Below are 21,651 nucleotides of genomic sequence, written 5' to 3'. Positions count from 1 at the left end.
AGAGCACTGTAGAGGACCTGGGTTTGAGTCACAAACGTGTAACTCCAGTTCCAGATCTGACACTCTTCTGGCCTCTACAGATATCAGGCATGCAAGTGGTACACATACACGTAAAACACCTGAAAGGTGGAAAATGTATTAGTGAACGTCCCTAGAAAGAGGAAGGAAGCATTTGACAGAGAATACATTTATTTAAGACTTTTTCGAAGGTGCAAAAGGGGATTTTATTTTAGCAGCGCCCTTCCCCCAGGTCAGCAGCTGGAACTCAGCTTGGCGGTCCGTTCCTCTACCGGCTCCGGTCTCTTTTCAGCCCATTCAAGCATGCCTGGGCGCGAGTGAGCGGACAATCAGACACTGTTTTATCAGAGCCATCGGCTCCAACCTCCCATTGCGGGAGCCGGAAAGCTGTCTCTATGAGCTCCTAGGAGAAATAAGCACCCAGGTCTCTCATCATTGAAGGGTGTCGGGACAGAAGACTTAGTATGTGTTTGGGCAGGAGAGAAGAATGCGTCTGCTCTGGGGAGAGTAAGTTCTTGTAGCCAGGCAGCGGATGTATTACTAGTGCTGAGTACGGGATGTCACAGCGAGCGGTCGTCCTCTGGGCGGCGCATCCGCACACTACAACTCCCAGAAGACTTTGCAACCTTCGTTGGCGGCGAATCCTATTCCCTGGTAAGGGAAGGGGCGTGTGCTTGGACCAAGTTCTCTCCAATCACCGCGGGACGTGACGGATTACGCAACCGGAAGTTTCTGGAAGTAGGCCCAGCGGCTGACCCGGGCTTCCGTGTTGGTCGCGCGCCTTCTTGTGGCTAAGATGGCGGCGGAGCATCCCGAACCCCCCAAAGGAGAGTTGCAGTTGCCACCGCCTCCACCTCCAGGCCACTATGGAGCCTGGGCTGCGCAGGAGCTTCAGGCCAGATTGGCAGAGATAGGAGCGCCGATCCAGGGTGAGGCGCAGAGGCGGTTAAGAGGGGGGCTGCGTGGGCTTGTGGCGGAGTGGAGCTTGGTTACCCAGGAGACCCACGGGCGGGGGGCGGAGACAGGCCTGTGGGACCCGACCTCGCCAAATTGGCCTGCTCGAGGTGATGCTGACCCCCTGATTCTGTGCTTCGTCCTATAGGGAGTCGCGAGGAGTTAGTAGAGCGGCTGCAGACCTACACCCGCCAGGTGAGTGTTGTGCAGGAGTTCAGCGTAGGGCTAACTTTTCCTGGAGGCCTTTAAGACTCCTCACGGATGGATCTTCGTTCCTTATACTTTTGAGTTTATTCTTTCGCGATAGGGTTTCTCTGTGTAGCCCTGGCTGTCCTAGAACTCTTTGTAGACCAGGCTGGCCTCGAACTTAGAGATCCTTCTCCGTTTGCCTTCCGAGTGCTCCACCACGCCGGGCTGGGTCTTCCTTTTGTGTGTGTGTGTGTGTATTTTAGCAGCAAGTCGGCTCTTGACCATTTTGTCAGTTCTTGCTTTTGCTTTATTGTAATTGCTTCTACTCCCGTTGCTTTTTTCAGGTTCCAGCCCCAGTCTCTGCCGAGTGGGCACTGGGTAAATTTTGTTAAGTAAATACATGGAAGAGGAGGCCATGTCATGGAATAGGTCTTGCAGTTCTGACCTAGAGCTCTCTTTTTTCTTGTAGACGGGCATCGTGCTGAATCGACCCGTTTTGAGAGGAGAAGATGGGGACAAAGCCGCTCCGCCTCCTATGTCAGCGCAGGTTAGAGATTGTTTCCAGGATCTTTTCTGCTCAGGCTAGCCATGTGTTGGGCTGGAGATAGAGCGGATGGGACAGTAAGTTCAGGGTGAGGTCTAAGGAGACAAAATTGTTGAGACCTCTTCACTTCTGACTTAGTGCTGCTACAGTTTTAATCCCCAATGTCTACTCCTCCAAATTTGATTTATCATTCAAGATTCAACTAGAGTATCTGGAAATCTTCCTTGATCCTTTCCCAGCTGGAAGTGATCATGCTTTCAACTCCCAGGTATAGCTCTCAAAGTTAATTGAGACATTAAAGGGTAATGCCCTGATTTGAATAATATACTTCCTGCATTTAGTGCCACATTGATATCCTATGCCTTGGAACATTGGTTACTATTTTTTTTTAACAACTTATTTTTATGTATATGAGTGTTTTGTCTGAATTTGTATTTTGTCTGAGTGTCTGCCTGTGCATCACGTGCATGTAGCGTTTTAGGAGGCCATAGAAGTGCGTTGGGTCATTCTGGGGCTGGAGTTACAGAATGGTGAGCTTCCATCAGGGTGTTGGGAATTGAACCCTGATAGGATAGAAGAGCAGCTCTTAACTGCTTGGCCATCTATCCAGCCCTAGTTCCTATTTTTTTAAGTCCTTTCTGAATCTAGTATTTGTTTCTCTTCCTCTAAAGTTGTGGCTTTGACCTGGAGTTTATTGGTGTGTGTATATTTGTGTATGTGTGTTTTGTGAAGTTCCTGTATGGATTTTAGAGGTGTCCTTGTACCTCCTTGAATTGAATGCAAAATGTAATATGAATGTTCCTGATATTTTTTCAGAGAAGCTAATAGCTTTGATCAGTGTGCTAAAGTTAGCATCTCTTGATTCTTCTATGGTGTATTTTCTTGAGTCCTACATCATTAGACTTTGAATTCTAGTATCTGGCTCTTTTGCTAGGTCCCCAGCAAATGCTTATAAATTGAATAAATGCTTTCTAGTTCATAGCTGTATTTTTTCCCCATAGCTGTCTGGGATTCCTATGCCGCCGCCACCTATGGGACTCCCCCCTCTACAGCCTCCCCCTCCCCCTCCCCCACCTCCGCCAGGCCTTGGCCTTGGCTTTCCTATGGCTCACCCACCAAATCTGGGGCCCCCACCACCTCTTCGAGTGGGTGAGCCTGTGGCACTGTCAGAAGAAGAACGGCTGAAGCTGGCACAGCAGCAGGCAGCTTTGCTGATGCAGCAGGAGGAACGAGCCAAGCAGGTAGGACAGTTGGAAACCTGTACCTGGGACACATTAGGTCCCTGATGGGGAAATGGAGCCTCAGAAAACTTGGCCCTGAGGCCAAGCCTTTTAGGAAGGTCTTGACTGAAGACTAGAACATAGGAATAGGTTAAAAGAGACTCCCAGGAACCAGTATTTTGGCAGATTGGCCTGGGCCATATTGCTGCTGGTATGAGATTTCTTTTTATTTTTTAAGCGGGAAGATCATTCACTGAAGCAATGTGAACTCTTGGGGTACTAGAAGAGGCTAATGTTTCTCTCTCTGACTTGACATCTTGCTCCATCCAGAGGATGCCATTTAACATTATTTAATGTCCAATCCAAGATGCTTCATTCAAGTTTGCCTTGGCAACTGCCTGATAACCAGATAGGTTCTAGTGCTTCCATCTTTTCTATAGTCCAGGAGTTAGCACACTATGTGTGCCCTGCTTGTGGATGACCTATAAACTAAAAATGATTTTTTTTTTTCAAACTTTGGAGGGTTGTCATTAAAAGAGAAAGAAAAAAAAAAAAAACCAAACATTTTAAACCAAGTATATTGCAGAATTCCTATGATAATAACACATGTAATTTTACTCTTAATCCATTACAGAAAATACTTTACTGCTTTTTTTTTTCCCCCCGAGACAGGGTTTCTCTGTATAGCCCTGGCTGTCCTGGAACTCACTTTGTAGATCAGGCTGGCCTGGAACTCAGAAATCCACCTGCCTCTGCTTCCCAAGTGCTGGGATTAAAGGCGTGTGCCACCACCGCCCAGTATTGCTAGTTTTATGTGCATTATTTAGGTGTTTTGTGGAGAATGCTGGCATATCTAGTCATTTGAGTTGAGTTTAAACTGATGGTACAGATTGAGGAATGCTGTAGGGATGCCCTTCCCCATCCGTATCAGCTTTACCCAGTGGGTAACTCAGGAATATTAGAAAGTAAGCTTTAGCAGCTGGGCATGGTGGCGCACGCCTTTCATCCCAGCACTTGGAAGGCAGAGGCAGGCAGATCTCTGTAAATTCAAGGCCAGCCTGGTCTACAAAGCAAGTTCCAGGACAGCCAGAGCTACACAGAGAAACCTTGTCTAGAACAACCAAAGGAAAGGAAAGGAAAGGAAAGGAAAGGAAGCATCAAAAGCAAGTACGGAAACATGGAGGAAGCACTAGTTTTGTCTAGGTCGTGGCTGATCTTAAGGGGTAAGTATAAGAAAATGTCTCATGGTTCTTTCTAATAGTTTCAGCTTTGTGATATAAAAACTCATTGAAACGTAGAATTCTCTTCCAGAAACCAGAAACTTCCTAGGCTTTTTCATATTTGTTTTTAGGAATTTTCCATCATGATAAGTTTCTAGTTTTATTATTAACATGCAAACATAGGTGTGGAGAAGATGACCACCTCCATGTCCATCATTATTCTCCTTTGAAGGAACCCATTTGTCAGGGCTGTGTGCCAAATCTTTTCCAAGCTGAGTCTGCACTTCCTTCTTGTAGGCAGCCGTGTTAATGGAGCAGGAACGGCAGCAGGAGATTGCCAAGATGGGCACTGCAGTCCCTCGGCCACCTCAGGATATGGGGCAGCTGGGTGTCCGTACTCCTCTGGGGCCTCGAGGTAAGACCCTGGAGTGGAAGGGCAGAGCAAAGAAGTCATTCTTAAAACGTTTCCTTTATCTCTGTGTGGTGGCATGTGCCTATAATCCTGCTGCCAAAGTAGTGGCAGAAGGAAAAAGTCACCCTAGAGTCTGTAGTAAATTCAAGCATGGCTGGGCCACTTGAAACCTTTTCTTAACTTTTTTTTTTTTTAAATTGTTGTTTGTTTTTGTTTTTTCTTTTTTTAAATATTGATTTATTATATGTAAGTACACTGTAGCTGTTTTTCAGACACACCAGGAGAGGGCATCAGATCTCATTACGGATGGTTGTGAGCCACCATGTGGTTGCTGGAATTTGAATTCAGGACCTCCGGAAGAGCAGTCAGTGCTCTTAACCGCTAGCCATCTCTCCAGTCCTGTTTTTGTTTTTCAAGACAGGGTTTCTCTGTAGCCCTGGCTGTTCTCAAACTTACTCTGTGGCCAAGCTGGCCTTGAAGTCAGTGACCTACCTGCCTCTGCTTACTGAGTTCTCAGACTAAAGGCACACACCACCATCTCCTAGCTTGAAAACCTATCTTAGAAAAACTAAAAGCAAGCTGGGCATGGTGATGAATACCTTTAGTCCCAGAACTTGGGAGGTAGAAGGAAGTCTGTGAGTTCAAGACCAGCCTGGCCTATAAAGTAAGTTCCAGGACAGCCAGTGCTATTATATAGAGAAACCTTGTCTTGAAAACATTGTTTTAAAAAGACCCAGGGCCTAGAGAGATGACTCGTGGTTAAGAACGCTTACTGCTCTTCAAGAAGACACAAGTTTGGTTCCCAGTACCCATATTAGATGGCTCACAAGTATAACTACAGCCAGAGAGGATCCTGCACTTTCTTCTGGCTTCTAAGGCCTCTCATGTATACCCACAGACACAGACACACAGACACACACATACACATATATATATAATTTTTAAAAAAGAAAAATCAAAGCTGGAGAGGTGGTTTAGTGGTTAAGAGCCCTGGCTGTTCTTCCAGAGGACATGACTGACATATATGTAGGCAGAATCTCTATACACATAAAATAATAAGCTTAACTGGGCAGTGGTGGTACATGTCTTTAATCCCAGCACTTGGGAAGCAGAGGCAAGTAGATCTCTTGAGTTGGAGGCCAGCCTGGTCTACAGAGCAAGTTCCTGGACAGCCAGGGCTACACAGAGAAACCCTGCTTGGAAAACAAAAACAAAAAGCAAACAAAAGATAGTAAGTTATTAAAAGTCTTAAAATAAAAATTTCTTCTCTGCTGGGTTTGAACTCAAAGCTTTGAGCACACTTGAGCCTGAGCTGGGGCATTTGGCTATATTCTCAGCTATGACTACACATCTGTAACCTGTAATTCTAGTAGTCAGGAGGCCGAAGAAGAAGGATCCTGAGTTTGAGCAACATGAACCTATCTCCCAAAAATAAAAGGAAGGCTGGAGAGATAGTGCAGCTGTTTAGAGCACTTCTACTCTTGCAGAGTGCCCAGGTTCAGTTCCCAGTACCCTCTTGCTGGTTTATAAATAACACCTACATTTTTAGGGCAACTGATCCCCTCTTTAGATGTGCAGGTATCAGGCGTGCATGTGGTCTATATAAGTATGTACAGACAAACAGTCATACACATAAAATAAAAATTTTAAAACAAAAGAATAGGCTGGAGTGACGTAAGAGCGCCTGCTAGTCTTGCAAAGGAGCTGCATTTGACCCTACCACGCACATCAGGCGCCTCATAACCACTGGAAACTACACCTTCAGGGCATCTGACTTGCTGTTATTGCTTCTGTGGCTACAACACACATATGAAATATGAGAGAAGAGAATAGAAAAATAATAAAACTAGAAGAAAAACTTAACTATAACAAGTATATGGCAGGACATAAATTTTCATATAAGGTGTGTACTCCTGTGGCCAGCCTGTGAACCAAAACATTGCCAGCAACCCAGAAGTACTTGACCCTTTGATTACCCCTTGCCCTCAGGGCACCCATCATGAAGGAGATAACTCTGACAGTGAACTTGGTTTTTTTTTTTTCCTTTTTTTTCTTTACACAGTAGCTGCTCCAGTAGGCCCTGTGGTTCCCACGCCTACTGTTTTGCCCATGGGAGCACCTGTTCCTCGCCCTCGGGGTCCCCCCCCACCCCCTGGAGATGAGAACAGAGAGGTGAGAGACTGCTGACTTCCTCCTATGGTCAGAAGTGGTTTAGAGGGGGCTGCCTTAGAATCTCAGGGAGGTCTGTGAAGTGGGGCTGGGTTAAATTTTTGGGTACAGGTAGGAGCCACGCTTAGCTAAAGTGAGTTTTTAGGGTTAGGGACTTGAGACTTTGGGCAGAATTCTGAGGGATGCAGAACCTGGTGTGTTGTATTTATCACCATCCAGTAGCCCCTCCTGTAAGAGCTGGAATTAGAGGAGGAAGGCACTGGGTGTCAGCCCTTCTGCCTGGGTGTTTCTGGCAGGTGGATGATCCTTCTGTGGGCCCCAAGATCCCCCAGGCTTTGGAAAAGATTCTTCAGCTGAAGGAGAGCCGTCAGGAAGAGATGAACTCTCAGCAGGGTGAGTGCTATTGTATCTTGATGCTGCAACACAGGACTGAGCCATGGTGTTGTGTGGGATGCTGAGGCCACATCCTTTCTCCCTTTTCAGTCTCTGAGAAAACAGTGTAGAGAGCAGCTACTTTCTAGAAATGGAGAAAACTGGGTGTGGTAGCATATGCTTTTTATCCCAGCACTTGGGAGGCAGAGGTAGGAGGATCAGAAGTTCAAAGTCATCCTTGGTTACATAGTAAGTTTTAGACCAGCCTGGGATGGTTACAGCTAGGAGAGTTGATTGTCATATTCTTCCCTAACAGAGGAAGAAGAAATGGAGACAGATACTCGCTCATCTCTGGGACAGTCAGCATCAGAGACTGAGGAGGACACGGTGTCCATATCCAAAAAAGAGGTTTGTGATGAAGCTTGTCTGGGAAGATCATGCCAATTTTCTCTGAGCATCTTGGATAACTTTCAATTGCCACAAAGCCCTTTGAGTTCCAAGTACTGTGGATGCATTTACAACTGAAAAAGCTGGGGCTTCGGGATGCACAGCAATGCTTTGACATCTGCCCACTTGGATGAAGACTTAAGTTCGGAAGGAGTGAGGGCAGGCATGGGGTGCAGATTCTCTGACTTAGGTAGTTTTCATGTCTTGATAGAAAAACCGGAAGCGTCGGAACCGAAAGAAGAAGAAAAAGCCACAGCGGGTGCGGGCAGCCTCATCAGAGAGCTCTGGGGACCGAGAGAAAGACTCAGGTCGGTCTCGAGGCTCTGACTCCCCTGCTGCTGATGTGGAGATTGAGTATGTGACTGAAGAGCCTGAAATCTACGAGCCCAACTTCATCTTCTTCAAGAGGATTTTTGAAGCTTTCAAGGTACAGAGGGTGGTGTGCTCTTGAGTGGCCTAGCTTGATGAGTGGGGGGGTGGGGTGAGGTAAGCCTGGGGGGACACTGAATATAGGAGTCAGAAAAGGTGGTGTGCCAAGAGTGGAATCCCACATGGTCTGTCTCCTCAGCTAACTGATGATGTGAAGAAGGAAAAAGAAAAGGAGCCAGAGAAGCCTGACAAGATGGAGAACTCTGCAGCCCCCAAGAAGAAGGGCTTTGAGGAAGAGCACAAGGGTAGTGACGATGACAGCAGCGATGATGAGCAGGTCAGGCCCTCAGTGGGAGAGAGATGCGGGGCACAGGGAGTTGAAGGGTTTTCCTCAGAGACCATGGTAAAGGGCTTTTGTGGCTTAAGCACTGCCATGGCCGGCAGTTTGGTTTCCACCCGATAGCCACCTAAGAGGTTATTCTCTTTTAGGAAAAGAAGCCCGAAGCCCCTAAGCTGTCGAAGAAGAAGTTGCGCCGAATGAATCGTTTTACTGTGGCGGAACTCAAGCAGGTTAGACCTGGGATGACCCAGTTAGCTCTGCAACCTTGCTGGGCCTCGGCCCCACCCAGTTTGTTAGATGTTTTATAAGGCAGGCTTGGTCTAGGGATCACTGAGAAAGAGAACACAGCTCTAACCAAGAGGTGGCCTTTCTGCAAACCTACTGTGCTTTTCAGCTGGTGGCTCGGCCTGATGTTGTGGAGATGCATGATGTGACAGCACAGGACCCTAAGCTCTTGGTCCACCTCAAGGCCACCCGGAACTCTGTCCCTGTGCCACGCCACTGGTGTTTTAAGCGCAAGTACCTTCAAGGCAAACGGGGCATTGAGAAGCCCCCCTTTGAGCTGCCAGACTTCATCAAACGCACAGGCATTCAGGAGATGCGAGAGGCCCTGCAGGAGAAGGTGAGACAAGGCTGGGGCACGACCTGAGTTTGGCTCCCCCACACCCTTTGTAGCAGCTTGCTTCAGAGCTGGAATACCTGCCTGGTACAAGTCGAATTAGCCTTTTTCCAGTTCAGAAGTCAGCACTGTGTGATGGCCATGGATCTGTTTAGAGTGTCACTCCTTTGTCATGTTGAGGTTCCTGGTCCTGAATAGCAGTTTTCTTCCTCTCTTTTGCTTGACTGCAGTTTGTTTTTGTTTTTTGTTTTTGTTTGTTTGTTTGTTTTTTTGATGAACTTGTAGTTAGAAGTGCAAATGATGCTTGTCTTGTTTAGGATTGCTAATTCTGTGATGAAACACCATGGCCAGAAGCAGCTTGGAGAGGAAAGGGTTTACTTTACTCACAGCACCAGTATAGCAGCAGTTCATCATCAAAAGTAGCGAGGGCTGGAACCTAGAGGAGCTATATAGGCCATGGAGGAGGCTGCTTGCTGGTTACTCCCCATGGCTTGCTCAGCCTTCTCTCTGAGAAGCCAGGACCACCTGCCCAGGGATGGCACTGCCCACAGTGACTAGGCCTTTCCCCTCAATCACTAATTAAGGAAATATACTACAGCAGCAGCTCCCAACCTGTAGATTGAGGCCCCTTTTTGGGTATTGAACCAAACTTTCACAGGGGTAGCCTAAGATCATCAGGAAAACACGGATATCTACATTATTATTCATAACAGCAGCAAACTTACAGTTACAAAGTAGCAACAAAATAACTTTAAGGCTGGGGTCACTGTTTTAGAGGTGGGAGCATTAGGAAGGCTATGTGCTGCCAGGTCTTAGGCAGCATTTTCTTAATGGAGGGTCCCTCCTCTCAGATGACTGTAGCTTCTATCAAGTTGACATAAAATTATCTAGTGTGCCAGGTGTGGTGCAGCATGCCTTTAATCCCAGCACTTGGGAGGCAGAGGCAGGTGGATTTCTGAGTTCGAGGCCAGCCTGGTCTATAAAGTGAGTTCCAGGACAGCCAGGGCTACACAGAGAAACCCTGTCTCAAACAAACAAACAAACAGAAACTATCTAGTGCAATGTGTGTGTGAATCTATGTCTTAAATCTTTATGTTGAGTACTAGTTGTCTGTGATTAAAACCAACTAAGTGAGAAGCGCCTTCCATTGAGCCCACAGTTCTCCAGTCCTCTGTTCAGTTTCTGATTTATTTATTGTCATGTATGTATGTGGCTTGCCTGTGTCCATGTTCCTTGTTTGCGTGAGCACCTGGTGGCTGCTGAGGTCACAGGAGGGTCTCAGAAACCTCTGGGTCTCCTAGCCTTCTGGGCTTGGAATTGTGATGCTGCCCTGTTGGTGCTGGAAGCTGAAACTGCAAGCAGCAGTGCTTTTAAACTAGGAGATAGCGCTCCAGTCCTGATGCAGTCCTATCTTGATCACGCAGTTACTGACACAGAAAGCCAAGGCGCTTTCATACAGTAAGTCTGTGTGTTCAGCATAGGTTGTGCCATTTGAATTTTCTGTGTTGGTGTTGAGCTCAGGAACTTGTTGGTGCTGAGCTGCATTTTCCGAGTGAGATAAATGAGGTTCCCTTGAATTGGACCAGGTCTTCTACTAAAGACTTGACTAGTAACCTAATAATTCATCTCTTCTGCTATCTTTACAGGAAGAACAAAAGACCATGAAGTCAAAAATGAGAGAGAAGGTTCGGCCGAAGATGGGGAAGATAGACATTGACTACCAGAAGCTACACGATGCCTTCTTCAAGTGGCAGACCAAGCCGAAACTCACCATCCATGGGGACCTTTATTATGAGGTTGGGAGGGAGGCTGGAGGAGGAGGGGCAAGGCTGAGTCTGAGGTTTGACTTTGGTTAAAGTCCATTTCAGAGCTGGTACAGTGGTCCTTGGCCTTAAAATTGTTCATGCCTTCCATTCGTTGAGATATGATGTGTTGGGGTTTGTTTGTTTTTTTTTGTTTTTCTTCAAACAAGTTTTTTTCCCCCTGAAAAAATCTATAGCTCAAGTATTTGAAGTGAAGATTGGTGGGTGGTTTAGGGACAAGATGGCCAAACATTTTGTTTTAAATGGCAGACAACGTTTTATTTTTTTTCCGCCCGATCTTTGAAATGTTAATCACCATGGCATCACTTAATGTTTGTGGGAGGAGGATGCTGACGGTCATCTTGTCCGGTGACCTCACTGTACACGTGAAAGAGCAGGTTCTGTATTTGGCCAGTTTCTCACAGTACGCTAGCAGCACAGAGTCTGGCCTTCTTCCTTTTCTTATTCTACCCAGAATCTAAGTGGGAGCCAGACAACCCTCCCGAGACTGTGTATCTGATAGAGATTAGGACCTCCTGCCTGTTCTTATGTTCTCATGCCACTGTGTACTCAGTATATCCGGAAGCCCCGATAAAGCAAGCTCTGCTTTTTCTTCAGGGGAAGGAGTTTGAGACACGGCTGAAGGAGAAGAAGCCTGGAGATTTATCTGATGAGCTAAGGATTTCCTTAGGAATGCCAGTAGGACCTGTAAGTGTTGGCTGAGTGGCGGGGGAATGAGCAGAAAGGAAAGGGTAGGAGGTAGGTAATAACCCTGGTCTGTTTTTCTTACAGAATGCCCACAAAGTCCCTCCTCCATGGCTGATTGCCATGCAGCGGTACGGGCCACCCCCATCCTACCCAAACCTGAAAATCCCTGGACTGAATTCACCTATCCCTGAGGTGAGCAGTGAGCTCCTTGCCGCCTTGGATGCCTCTTTTTTTTTTGTCTTGTGTGTGTGTGTGTGTGTGTGTGTGTGTGTGTGTGTGTCTCTGTAGCCTTGGCTGTCCTGAAAAATCTTTCTCATAGACTAGGCTGGTCTCGAACTCTGAGATGTATCTGCCTTTGCTTCCCCAATGCTAGGCTTAAAGGCATGCTGGTCAGCTTCTGGTTCTTTTGTTCTGTTTTGGCTTTTGTTTGTTTATTTGCTTGCTTTTGGTTTTTGTGAGACAGGGTTTCTCTATATTCCTGGCTGTCCTTGAACTCACTCTCTAGACCAGGCTGGCTTTGAACTCACAGAGATCTGCCTACCTCTGCCTCCCAAGTGATAGAATTAAAGGCCTATGCCTGCCACTGCCCAGCTGGTTTTTTGTTTTGTTTCAATAGGGGATGATTTTGTTTTTTCCTTGTCTAGATCTTTTTCTTTTTTTCCTCCCTTTTCTAGTCTCTCTCTGTTGCAGACACAGGAATATGTGGGTGCATGTGTGTGTGTTGCATGCACAGGCATGTGGGCACGTGTTCCTGTGGAGTCCGGAGCAGAATATGGAGTGCTGGATCATCATCATCTGTGGTTCTGTCTGTGTTCTTCCCATGAGATAAGGTCTCTCACTGAATGAGAAGCTAGGCTGGATGGGCAGTGAGCTCTTGGACCCATCTGTCTTCATCCGTAATGCTGGATTCGTAGACATGAGCAGCCATATGTAGCTGAAGATTCAAATTCAGGTCCTTACCCTTGCAAAACAATGCCCTTCCTTACCCACTGAGCCACCATTTTTTAAATTTTTAAATTTTTTAAAAAATTTAATTGTATTTGTAATTTTTTTTGTTTTTTTCTTTTTTCTTTTGTTTTTTTGTTTGTTTTTCTTTTTCTTTTTTTTGTAATTCATTTTTTAACCTTCATATTCTATTCCCTGCCCCTCTCCATCCCCCCTCCAACTACTCCACATCCTACACACACTTCCTCCCTCCCCAACTCAGTCTCCACGTGGATGTCCTCACCCCCCACCCCACCTGACCTCTAAACTCTCTGGGGGCCTCCAGTCTCTTGAGAGTTAGGTGCATCATCTCTGAATGAACACAGACCTGGCAGTCCTCTACTGTATGTGTGTTGGGGGCCTCATATCAGCTGGTGTATGCTGCCTGTTTGGTGGTCCAGTGTTTGAGAATTCGGGGGTGTGTGTGTCCAGATTAATAAGACTGCTGGTCCTCCTACAGGATCGCCCTTCTCCTCAGCTTTTTTCAGCCTTCCCTAATTCAACCACAGGGGTCAGCTGCTTCTGTCCATTGGTTGGGTGCAAATATCTGCCTCTGACTCTTTCAGCTGCTTGTTGGGTCTTTTGGAGGGCAGTCATGCTAGGTCCCTTTTTGTGAGCGTTCCATAGCCTCAGTAAAAGTGTCAGGCGTTGGGACCTCCCCTTGAGCTGGATCCCACCATTTTCTTAAAAAAGTGATAGATGTGGGCTGGAGAGATGACTCAGCGGTTAAGAGCATTGACTGCTCTTCCAGAAGTCCTGAGTTCAAATCCCAGCAACCACATGGTGGCTCACAACCATCTGTAATGAGATCTGATGTCCTCTTCTGTTGTGCCTGAAGACAGGTACAGTGTACTTACATAAATAAATAAATTAATTAAAAAGAAGGAATAGATTTTATTTATTAATTTACTTTATGTGTCTATGGGTGTTTTGCCTACATCTGTTTGCTTGGTGCCTGCAGAGGCCAGGAAAGGGTGGCAGGTTCCCTGTGAGTGGAGCTGTGACAGGAGCTGCCGTGTGGGTGCAGGAGCACGTGCTCTTCTGAGGCATCTTTTTATCCTGAGCAGTTTTTATTTTAAGAAAAAACTGCCATGGGACCACTGAGGTGGTTTAGTGGGTAAAAGCGCTCACCACCGAGTCTGTTCACTTGAATTTGATCCCCAGAACCCACATGGCCAAGGAGAGTACTCCATGAGTGTCAATTCATTGTAATCAAAACAAAACACACAAAAACATATCAAAAACAACTTAAATTCTAGGGACAGGTGGTGGAGCCAACAGTTTAAAACAAAAACAAAAAAACCAACACACTGAATATGTAACAACAAAAAAAAAAGCCAGAACAACAGCATACTTACGATAAAGTATTCAATCATGATTGCAAAGTACTGGGCTGACTAAATAGCTCAGGCAGGACAAGGAGCTTGTGGCCAAGCCTGAGATCCAAGTTCAATCCCTAGGACCCCCATAGTGAGACAAAAAACTCTCAAACGTTGTTCTCTGACTTCTGTACATTTGGCACGTGCACACACACACATTCATCATTTTTATACCATACAAAGAAGAGGTGATTCACAACTTTTTATTTTGAAACAGGGTCTCACTATGTTGTTCCTGACTGGCCTTCAACTTACTATATAGATCAGCCTACTTTTGAACTTTCAAGAAATCTGCCTGCTTCTGCTTCCTGATACTGGAATTAGCTACAGTTTTAGTACTCAAGAGTTACTAAATTTTGTCTTTGGTGAAACTGTAAGGAGGTCTCTGATGTATACATGGATAGATAAGAATTCCATCTCAAGAGTGGCATTAAATTATTTAAAAAAAAAAACTTAACTGAAAAGTACTGAAAGACAAGTTATTGCAGTTAAAATAATATTGTCAAACTTAATTTCTATTTCATGAGATAGATGCTAACCAACTAATTTTCCAAATTTAGGGAAGAATTGGGAAGAATAAATTAGAGTCCTGATTTTTAAAGAATTTGTTTTGGATTTAAGCAGTTCACACTATATCCCAGAGGAGGACATTAACCCAGCCTCTGCCCCTTGTCCTTGCTGATCCTGTAGCCTTGAGTTTTGGTGCTTATTAGTTTTTTTAATGTTTCCTGGGAGGGAGGGAAGGAGGGAGGGAGGGAGGGAGGGTGGGTGTGAGAGTGTGTGTGTGTGTGTGTGTGTGTGTGTGTGTGTGTGACAGACAGAAGGTATGGGGGAGATCTCATGTTTTCCCTTGTGTATGCACTTGTGCATCTGGTGCCTGTGTACATGGAGGCCGGCCAGAGGTGAATGAGTGTGTTCAGTTATTTTCTCCCTTATTTCCTCACCTTCTGGGTCTCACCCATTCAGTTAGACTGGCCAGTAAGCCCCAGGAATCTGCACGCCTTTGCTTAAACCACCTCTTCAGCCTCTGGTTTTTGTTTTGTTTTTAATGTTCTGCAGTTTTAGTTTCCAGAGTCTCCGTGTAAGTTGTGTATCTTGGAGTGTAGCTTTTTTCTAGGGCTTCAGTCTTCTAGAATTTGGGAGAGCTCATTCATGTGTCCTCTCTTGCAGAGCTGTTCCTTTGGATACCATGCTGGTGGCTGGGGCAAACCCCCAGTAGATGAGACTGGGAAGCCGCTCTATGGGGATGTGTTTGGAACCAATGCTGCTGAGTTTCAGGTATGGGTAGACTGTTTAGTTTGATTTTACTCAGTGCTAGAAAGGTTAGCAATAGTTGGTCTAAAACGTCATTGTCAGGGAGTGGAGTGTGGTGGCGTTCCCGTCTGAAAAGGGACATGTGTTCTTGAGGTGGGATGCCGCTTTCCCTCAGAAGATTGTTTACTCTCCCACCTCTTCAGTGAACAACAGGGCGGGGTGACAGGCGCAGTAAGTACTTATTGAAGGAGTGATGAATTTCTTTTAGACCAAAACTGAAGAAGAAGAAATTGATCGGACCCCCTGGGGAGAACTGGAACCATCTGATGAAGAGTCCTCAGAAGAAGAGGAAGAGGAGGAAAGCGATGAAGACAAGCCAGATGAGACTGGCTTTATCACACCTGCAGACAGGTAGTCAGTGGAGCCGGTTTCCTCCAGAGCAGCCTGTCTGTCTGTGGGGACTGCTCTTCACAGTGGGGCTTTGCTTTCTTCCTGCACAGTGGCCTCATCACTCCCGGAGGATTCTCATCCGTGCCGGCTGGGATGGAGACCCCTGAACTCATTGAGCTGAGGAAGAAGAAGATTGAAGAGGCGATGGATGGGTGAGAGAAGTCACCAGGCAGTGATGGGAGGGCCTTTACTTCAGTTGGTTTTCTGGATTGGTTGGCTGACTTTCTGTTTTTCTGTGTCCCCCACCCACATTTAAAGATTTATTTACTTTATGTATGTGAGTACTCTGTCTGCATGTATACCTGCATGCTAGAAGAAGGCATTAGCACTCATCTCTCCAGCCCCATCGTTACTCTCTTTTTAACGATTATTAAGCTGGGCATGGTGGTGCACGCCTTTAATCCCAGCACTTGGGAGGCAGAGACAGGTGAATTTCTGAGTTCAAGGCCAGCCTGGTCTACAAAGTGAGTTCCAGGACAGCCAGGGCTATACAGAGAAACCCTGTCTTGAAAAACCAAAACAAACAAACAAACAAACAAAAAACCCCAAAACAAACAAAAACAATTATTAAACACCAACTTTGTGCTAGTGGGAAATCAGCAAGGTAGATTGTTGAGGTAAATTAATGATCAGAATATAGTTGTGAGTCTGTTTAGCAGTGATGAAGCTGAGGAAACCTGAGTAGTTGGTTTGAGAAGAATGCTGAATGATGGAGAAGTTCTTGGAAGGCCTCATTGAAGAGGGGGTTTTTGAACTATATATTAGGAAAGAATCAGCCAGTGGTGGTCCCTGAGGCAGGCTTTGCATTGTCATATAGCTCGATTTTAGGTGAGAACATAGGATTGTCCCCTTTTCTAGTTTGCTTTCTATTGCTGTGATAAATACCATGACCTGAAGAAATGTGGGGAGGAAAGAGTTTATTTGGTTAACAGTTTACAGTCCATTATGAAGACAAGGCAGGAACCTGGAGGCAGGGACTGAAGCCGGGATTATGGAGGAGTGCTGCTTACTTGCTTGCTTGATTGGCTTGCTCAATCTGCTTTTTTATACAACCCGAGATCACCTGCCCAGGGGTGGCACAGTCCTCATTGGGCTTGGTTCTCCTACAGCAAACAATCAAGAAATGTTTCATAGGAGGGACTACAGGCAAGTCTGGTGGGGACATTTTTCCAACCAAGGCTTTCTCTTCCAATTTGACTCCAGTTTGTGTCAAGATGACAGAAAACCAACCTACACATCCCTGTATCATGAAATAGCTTTCTTGTCCTTTGTGTTATTTGTATTTGTGAGCATGTGTATAAGGTGTGCATGTAATACACTGGTGTAGGGACCGGAGGTTGCTGTCAGGTGTCGTCCACTGTTCTCAGCGTTATTTTCTTAGACAGGATCTCACTGAACCTTGCTAAGCTAGATAGCCAGAAATCCCAGGGTTACCTGTGTTTCTGCTTACCCAGACCTGGGGTTGCAGGTGTGCGTTCTGTGCTCACCCCAGCCTCAGATTTTGTAATATTTAAAAGTCTTCATTTTTGAGTAATTTTGGCTATATAGAGTATTGGAGGTTGACAATTTGTTTTTCCCTTCAGTCCTTCTAAGATGTTGCTCCAGTGTTTCTTTATTTCCGATGAGAAACCAGTTGTTACTTTACCTTTGTCCCTTGAGATATAATGAGTCATTTTCTTTTGTTGGTTGGTTTGCTGTTTTTTTTTTTTTTTGAGACAGGGTTTCTCTGTGTAGCCTTGGCTGTCCTGGAATTCGCTCTATAGACCAGGCTGGCCTCAAACTCACAGAGATCTGCCTGCCTCTGCCTTGTGAGTGTTGGGATTGAAGTTGTGTGCCACCGCTGCCTGACTTAGTATTTTTCTGATTTTTCTCTCTCACCGTTTTTTCTGACCTACCCACCCTCCGTGTGTGTGTGTGTGTGTGTGTGTGTAAGTGTAAATGCGTACACCAGAGTCTTCATCTCTTGATTGCCCTCTTACTTTTAGAGATTGGATCTCTCACAGAACCTGTGGCTTGCTCTTGTCTCCCCTGGCTTGGTGCTGTGATGTATTTGCTTGCTTATTACAACATTTACCAGTTCTAGGTTGAACTGTTGATCCTCTGGCATCTACCTCCTAAGGGCTGGGATTACAAGTGTAGGACACTATTCGGGCTCTCTGGGTTGATTTTTTTGTTTTGTTTTTGGTTTTTCGAGACAGGGTTTCTCTGTATAGCCCTGGCTGTCCTGGAACTCACTTTGTAGACCAGGCTGGCCTTGAACTCAGAAATCCTCCTGCCTCTGCCTCCTGAGTGCTGGGATTAAAGGTGTGCGCCACCACGCCCGGCTCTGGGTTGATTTTGATTACTATTTTTGTTACTATGGATTGTACCCTTCCTACCCCTTTCCAAGATGGGGCCTTACTTACTGTGCTACCCTGGCTGGTGTGGAACTGTCTGTGTAGGCCAGGCTTGCTTTGAACTCACAAAGATTCACCTGTCTCTGCCTCCCAAGTTCTGGGATAAAAGCCATGTGCAGCTATCACTGCTATAACTGGCCTTTTTCTTTTTAATTTTATGACTATTCTGCTGCATATACATCCATATGTCAGAAGAGGGCATCAGATTCCATTACAGATGGTTGTGAGTCACCATGTGGTTGCTGGGAATTGAACTTGGGACTTCTGGAAGAGCAGCCATCTCAGCCCCACCCCCTTCTCCTCCCCTTCCCTGATTTTTGAACTACAGCTGGCCTTGAACTCATGGTTCTCCTATCTCAGCTTGTATATCCTTGGTTAAATACAGATGTGTATCACTATGCCTCACATGTGCCTGATAGCTTCTGATTGGCAGTTTAGCTTTGTGAAATTTACTGGGTTAGAGCATTTTATATTCCTCCCCATCTTCACCTTTGATTACTCTATGGTTTAGAAACAGTTTGATATTCTGAAACTTGTTTTTTTTGGTTTTCTTAGTAGGACTGAAATAGCCCTCCTCACTAGGGGGCAGTGCTCAGGAGATTGTGCTCTCACCCCAAGCCCTGTGAATCTGGGGGGTTTTCCATTTGATTAGTGGGACTTAGTACTGTTTTGCATCTTGGCTGAACAGTGGGTACTGTTCGTTGCTCATCCTTCCAGGAACTCCTTGGCATTGGTAATTCTCACATCATGTCTCCCCCGATCTTGAAGGAGCTCTTGAGCTCTGTCCCCTGCAGTCTCTGACAGCATTGATCTTCTTAGATTTTGACCCTCATTCTCAGTTCACAGAATCCTCTCAGCTCTGTATGGGTCTCCTCTGGTCTGTGGCCTGGAAACTCAGTACCATTGTAAGGTTCATTTTATTTTATTTTATTTTTAATTTTTTTTGGTATTATTTTATCTTATTTTATTTTTAATTTTTTTTGGTAAACTTTAAAGACAAGGGCTCTAAAGCAATGCTGCCCCAAATTAGGGAATCAGAACTGAAACTAAAGAGAAAAAAATAAATGAATAAAATAGACAGTCTCAGAGGTAGTGCCTGAAGTTCTAATGTTCCAGCCTTCCCAAAGACAAAGGGCCTTCAACCACTGATTTCAATTAGTGTAGACTAGCATAGTCAACGTCAAATGGCAAGCTCATTACTACCACTCTAGACCATGTGCTCTCTAACTCTTCCCATAGAAGAGGTAGCTTTTTGTTTGTTTTTCAAGACAGGGTTTCTCTGTGTTGCCTTGGCTATCCTGAAACTCACTTTGTAGACCAGGCTGGCCTCAATCTCATAGATTCTCCTGCTTCTGTCTACGAAGTGTTGGGATTAATGGTGTGAAACACCTCTACTCCTTGTTTTTTTGAGATCATCTTATATATAGCCTTGCCTGTCCCGGAATTCAGTATGTAGCCCAGGCTGGTCTCTTAAACTCACAGATATCTGCCTGCCTTAGCCTTTGAAGTGCTGATATTAAAGGTGTACAGCACCAGACCTGACTTCTATCTTTTAGAAAAGCAATCACCGTTACTCTGTGTACATACTTGATGTGTTTGTGTGGGCATGTGTATGTGTGTGTGCCAATGTGCCACAGCAAGTGTTTAGGTCAAAAGACAACTTGGTGGAATTAGTTTTCTCTTTTTTCCTTTATGTGGGTTCCAGGGATGGGACTCTATCATGTTTGTACAGCGAGTATTTTTTATTGGCTGTGCTATTTTGCTCGCCCTCACCTGCTCTTTTGACAGCTTCTCTGTAGGAAAGCTTTCTATGAAACTTTAGCCTCTTTGTCCACTAATGTTTCCTTATGAGTCTTGGTTCAAAAGATCCCTTAGCTTAGTCTCTGTACCCCTTACAGATTGTGTCCTGTGGGATAAGCACTGATCCCACTCCACATCCCTAACCCAACATTTCTTATGGTCCTCCTTCAGTGCCAGAACCTTCTGCCATAGTTATCTTAGGATTCTCTTAGAATTCAAGTGTCACTTATGTTTCTTTTGATTCAGGAGACCCTTTTGTCCCTTATTGGGTTTTACTTTCTTGTCCTTTGCAGAAGTGAGACACCTCAGTTGTTCACTGTATTGCCAGAGAAGAGAACAGCCACTGTTGGGGGAGCCATGATGGGATCCACCCACATTTATGACATGTCCACGGTAAGCATTTGGAGAACATTGTTTTGTAACCGAGCTGGAGTCCGTGTTTCTGAGAGTCTTTGGAGATAATAAGGTTCTGAATTTTTCAGGTTATGAGCCGTAAGGGCCCAGCCCCTGAATTGCAAGGTGTGGAAGTAGCACTGGCGCCTGAGGAATTGGAGTTGGACCCCATGGCCATGACGCAGAAGTATGAGGAGCATGTTCGGGAGCAGCAAGCACAAGTAGAGAAAGAAGACTTCAGCGACATGGTGGCTGAGCATGCTGCCAAACAGAAGGTGGGAGCAATCTGGGGACCTTTCTGGTGGAGTGAGAGGTGGGTGGACTCGGTGCCTGAAGATCTTCGAGATCCTCCGTTGGTTGCAGTCTCTTAAGTTCAGGGGGAGGAAGGAAGTCATTCAGATCTGAGGGAGAAGACAAGAATATGGTTTCAGTGCTCTTTTTACCTTAATTTTTATGTCTATGTCAGGCTGCCTCCTGTTTGGGGTTGTTTAACCTATTGTAACTTCTCTCTTTTTCCTACAGCAAAAGAAACGGAAAGCTCAGCCCCAGGACAGTCGTGGAGGCAGCAAGAAATACAAGGAGTTCAAATTTTAGGTCCTGCTCGCATAACTGGCCTTCCTTTAGGCCCTGAGTATGTCTGGGCTTTCTCTGTGGGTCCCTAAAGCTAGATCTGTACTCCCTAGGCTTGTCACTTCCTGTTCTTATTTTAGACTTGTTTTGTAAATAAAGCTGTTTCCCAAGGAAGGATGGATACAGGCACTCTTGAACCTCTCTTTTTTTTAGCTTCTGCAAAAGTATCTACTTCTTGCCTGTGATCACAGATGGCCCATAGGACTATGGGACTGTAGTGCTGAACTGAACTTGTGGATAATTCACTGTCCCTACCCCTCCTATGTGTGAAGGCTCTGAGGAAAGTACCTTTAGGTCTGGTCTGACCTTACTGCTTTGTCCGTGGGGAATAAAAATAGCCAGCTTAGCACCCTGGCTAGGCTGGGAAGTAACTGTAGGCTAGGAGTATAGGCCAGGTCAGGCCTTCCTCATTGACCTTGTGGCTGAAAGGCCGACTTCTTACCTACTGGAGAACATCTACATCTAAATAAAATCTCAATTGTTCCAGAGTCCTGGCTAACTACTCGGATTTACTAGTGTGTGTGTGTGTGTGTGTGTGTGTGTGTGTGTATGTGGGTGGGTGGGTTTGAAGGGCTTGTTTTGTCTTCGTCCCTGAGTTCTGAGAAGATTTTTGAAAAACTAGACTAGGTTGGAGCACAGGATTCCATGACATTTGCTCAAGTACTGGGGAGAAGGTGTGGGTGTAGGAGAGTGCAAGAGCTCTAGGTAGGGTGGGGGTGTGTGGGGATGGCAGCTGATCAGGCCTTGAGAGAAGTAGAATTCTAGAAATTGAGAAAGCACCGAGGCACTCTGGGACTTTGTAAAGAAGGTTGTGTCGGGGGCGCTGTACCCAGAAAGGCTGTTGGACCTAGACAACCTTAGCTCAACTGGCTCCTGCCTACCTTCAAGCTGGAACTTAATCTCCTGAGGTGGTGGCCGGCCCCTGGATCTCTACCTACTGCTCCTTTTGCAGAAGTGGGCGAAATACCCACAGAAGGGGACG

The 21,651-nt window shown here is 45.7% G+C and overlaps 1 protein-coding gene across 2 annotated transcripts; it reads left to right on the top strand.

Moving 5' to 3' along the window:
- The first annotated feature begins 751 nt into the window (after positions 1-751).
- Positions 752-21,168, top strand: Sf3b2 (splicing factor 3b subunit 2). 2 transcript variants are annotated; one of them, XM_029539557.1, is made up of 21 exons: positions 752-947; positions 1,121-1,167; positions 1,631-1,708; positions 2,707-2,946; positions 4,443-4,560; positions 6,623-6,729; positions 7,023-7,119; positions 7,415-7,506; positions 7,757-7,972; positions 8,114-8,251; positions 8,404-8,484; positions 8,649-8,876; positions 10,520-10,669; positions 11,294-11,383; positions 11,468-11,575; positions 14,917-15,024; positions 15,269-15,411; positions 15,501-15,602; positions 19,940-20,039; positions 20,129-20,314; positions 20,562-21,168. In XM_029539557.1, the coding sequence occupies exons 1-21, from the start codon at positions 815-817 to the stop codon at positions 20,631-20,633; spliced, it is 2,634 nt and encodes an 877-aa protein (XP_029395417.1). In that variant the 5' UTR covers positions 752-814; the 3' UTR covers positions 20,634-21,168. The 2 variants fall into 2 exon arrangements, with proteins under 2 accessions (XP_029395417.1, XP_021048725.1); XM_021193066.1 differs by having other exon boundaries at positions 754-947; positions 6,620-6,729.
- The last annotated feature ends 483 nt before the right edge of the window (positions 21,169-21,651 follow it).

This window comes from Mus pahari, chromosome 1, assembly GCF_900095145.1.
Source record: "Mus pahari chromosome 1, PAHARI_EIJ_v1.1, whole genome shotgun sequence".
NCBI classification, from domain to species: Eukaryota; Metazoa; Chordata; class Mammalia; order Rodentia; family Muridae; genus Mus; species Mus pahari.
Note: the sequence above shows the minus strand (reverse complement) of the source record. Positions and strands in the feature narration are given on the sequence as shown.

What these genes read in the sequence shown, in the direction of transcription:
- Sf3b2 (XM_021193066.1), top strand. Translation starts at nt 815, where the DNA reads ATGGCGGCGGAGCATCCCGAACCCCCCAAAGGAGAGTTGCAGTTGCCA. An exon ending in TGCAGACCTACACCCGCCAG is followed by an intron (nt 1,168 to 1,630) that starts GTGAGTGTTGTG and finishes TTTTTCTTGTAG; the next exon opens with ACGGGCATCGTGCTGAATCG. An exon ending in ACAGCAGCGATGATGAGCAG is followed by an intron (nt 8,252 to 8,403) that starts GTCAGGCCCTCA and finishes ATTCTCTTTTAG; the next exon opens with GAAAAGAAGCCCGAAGCCCC.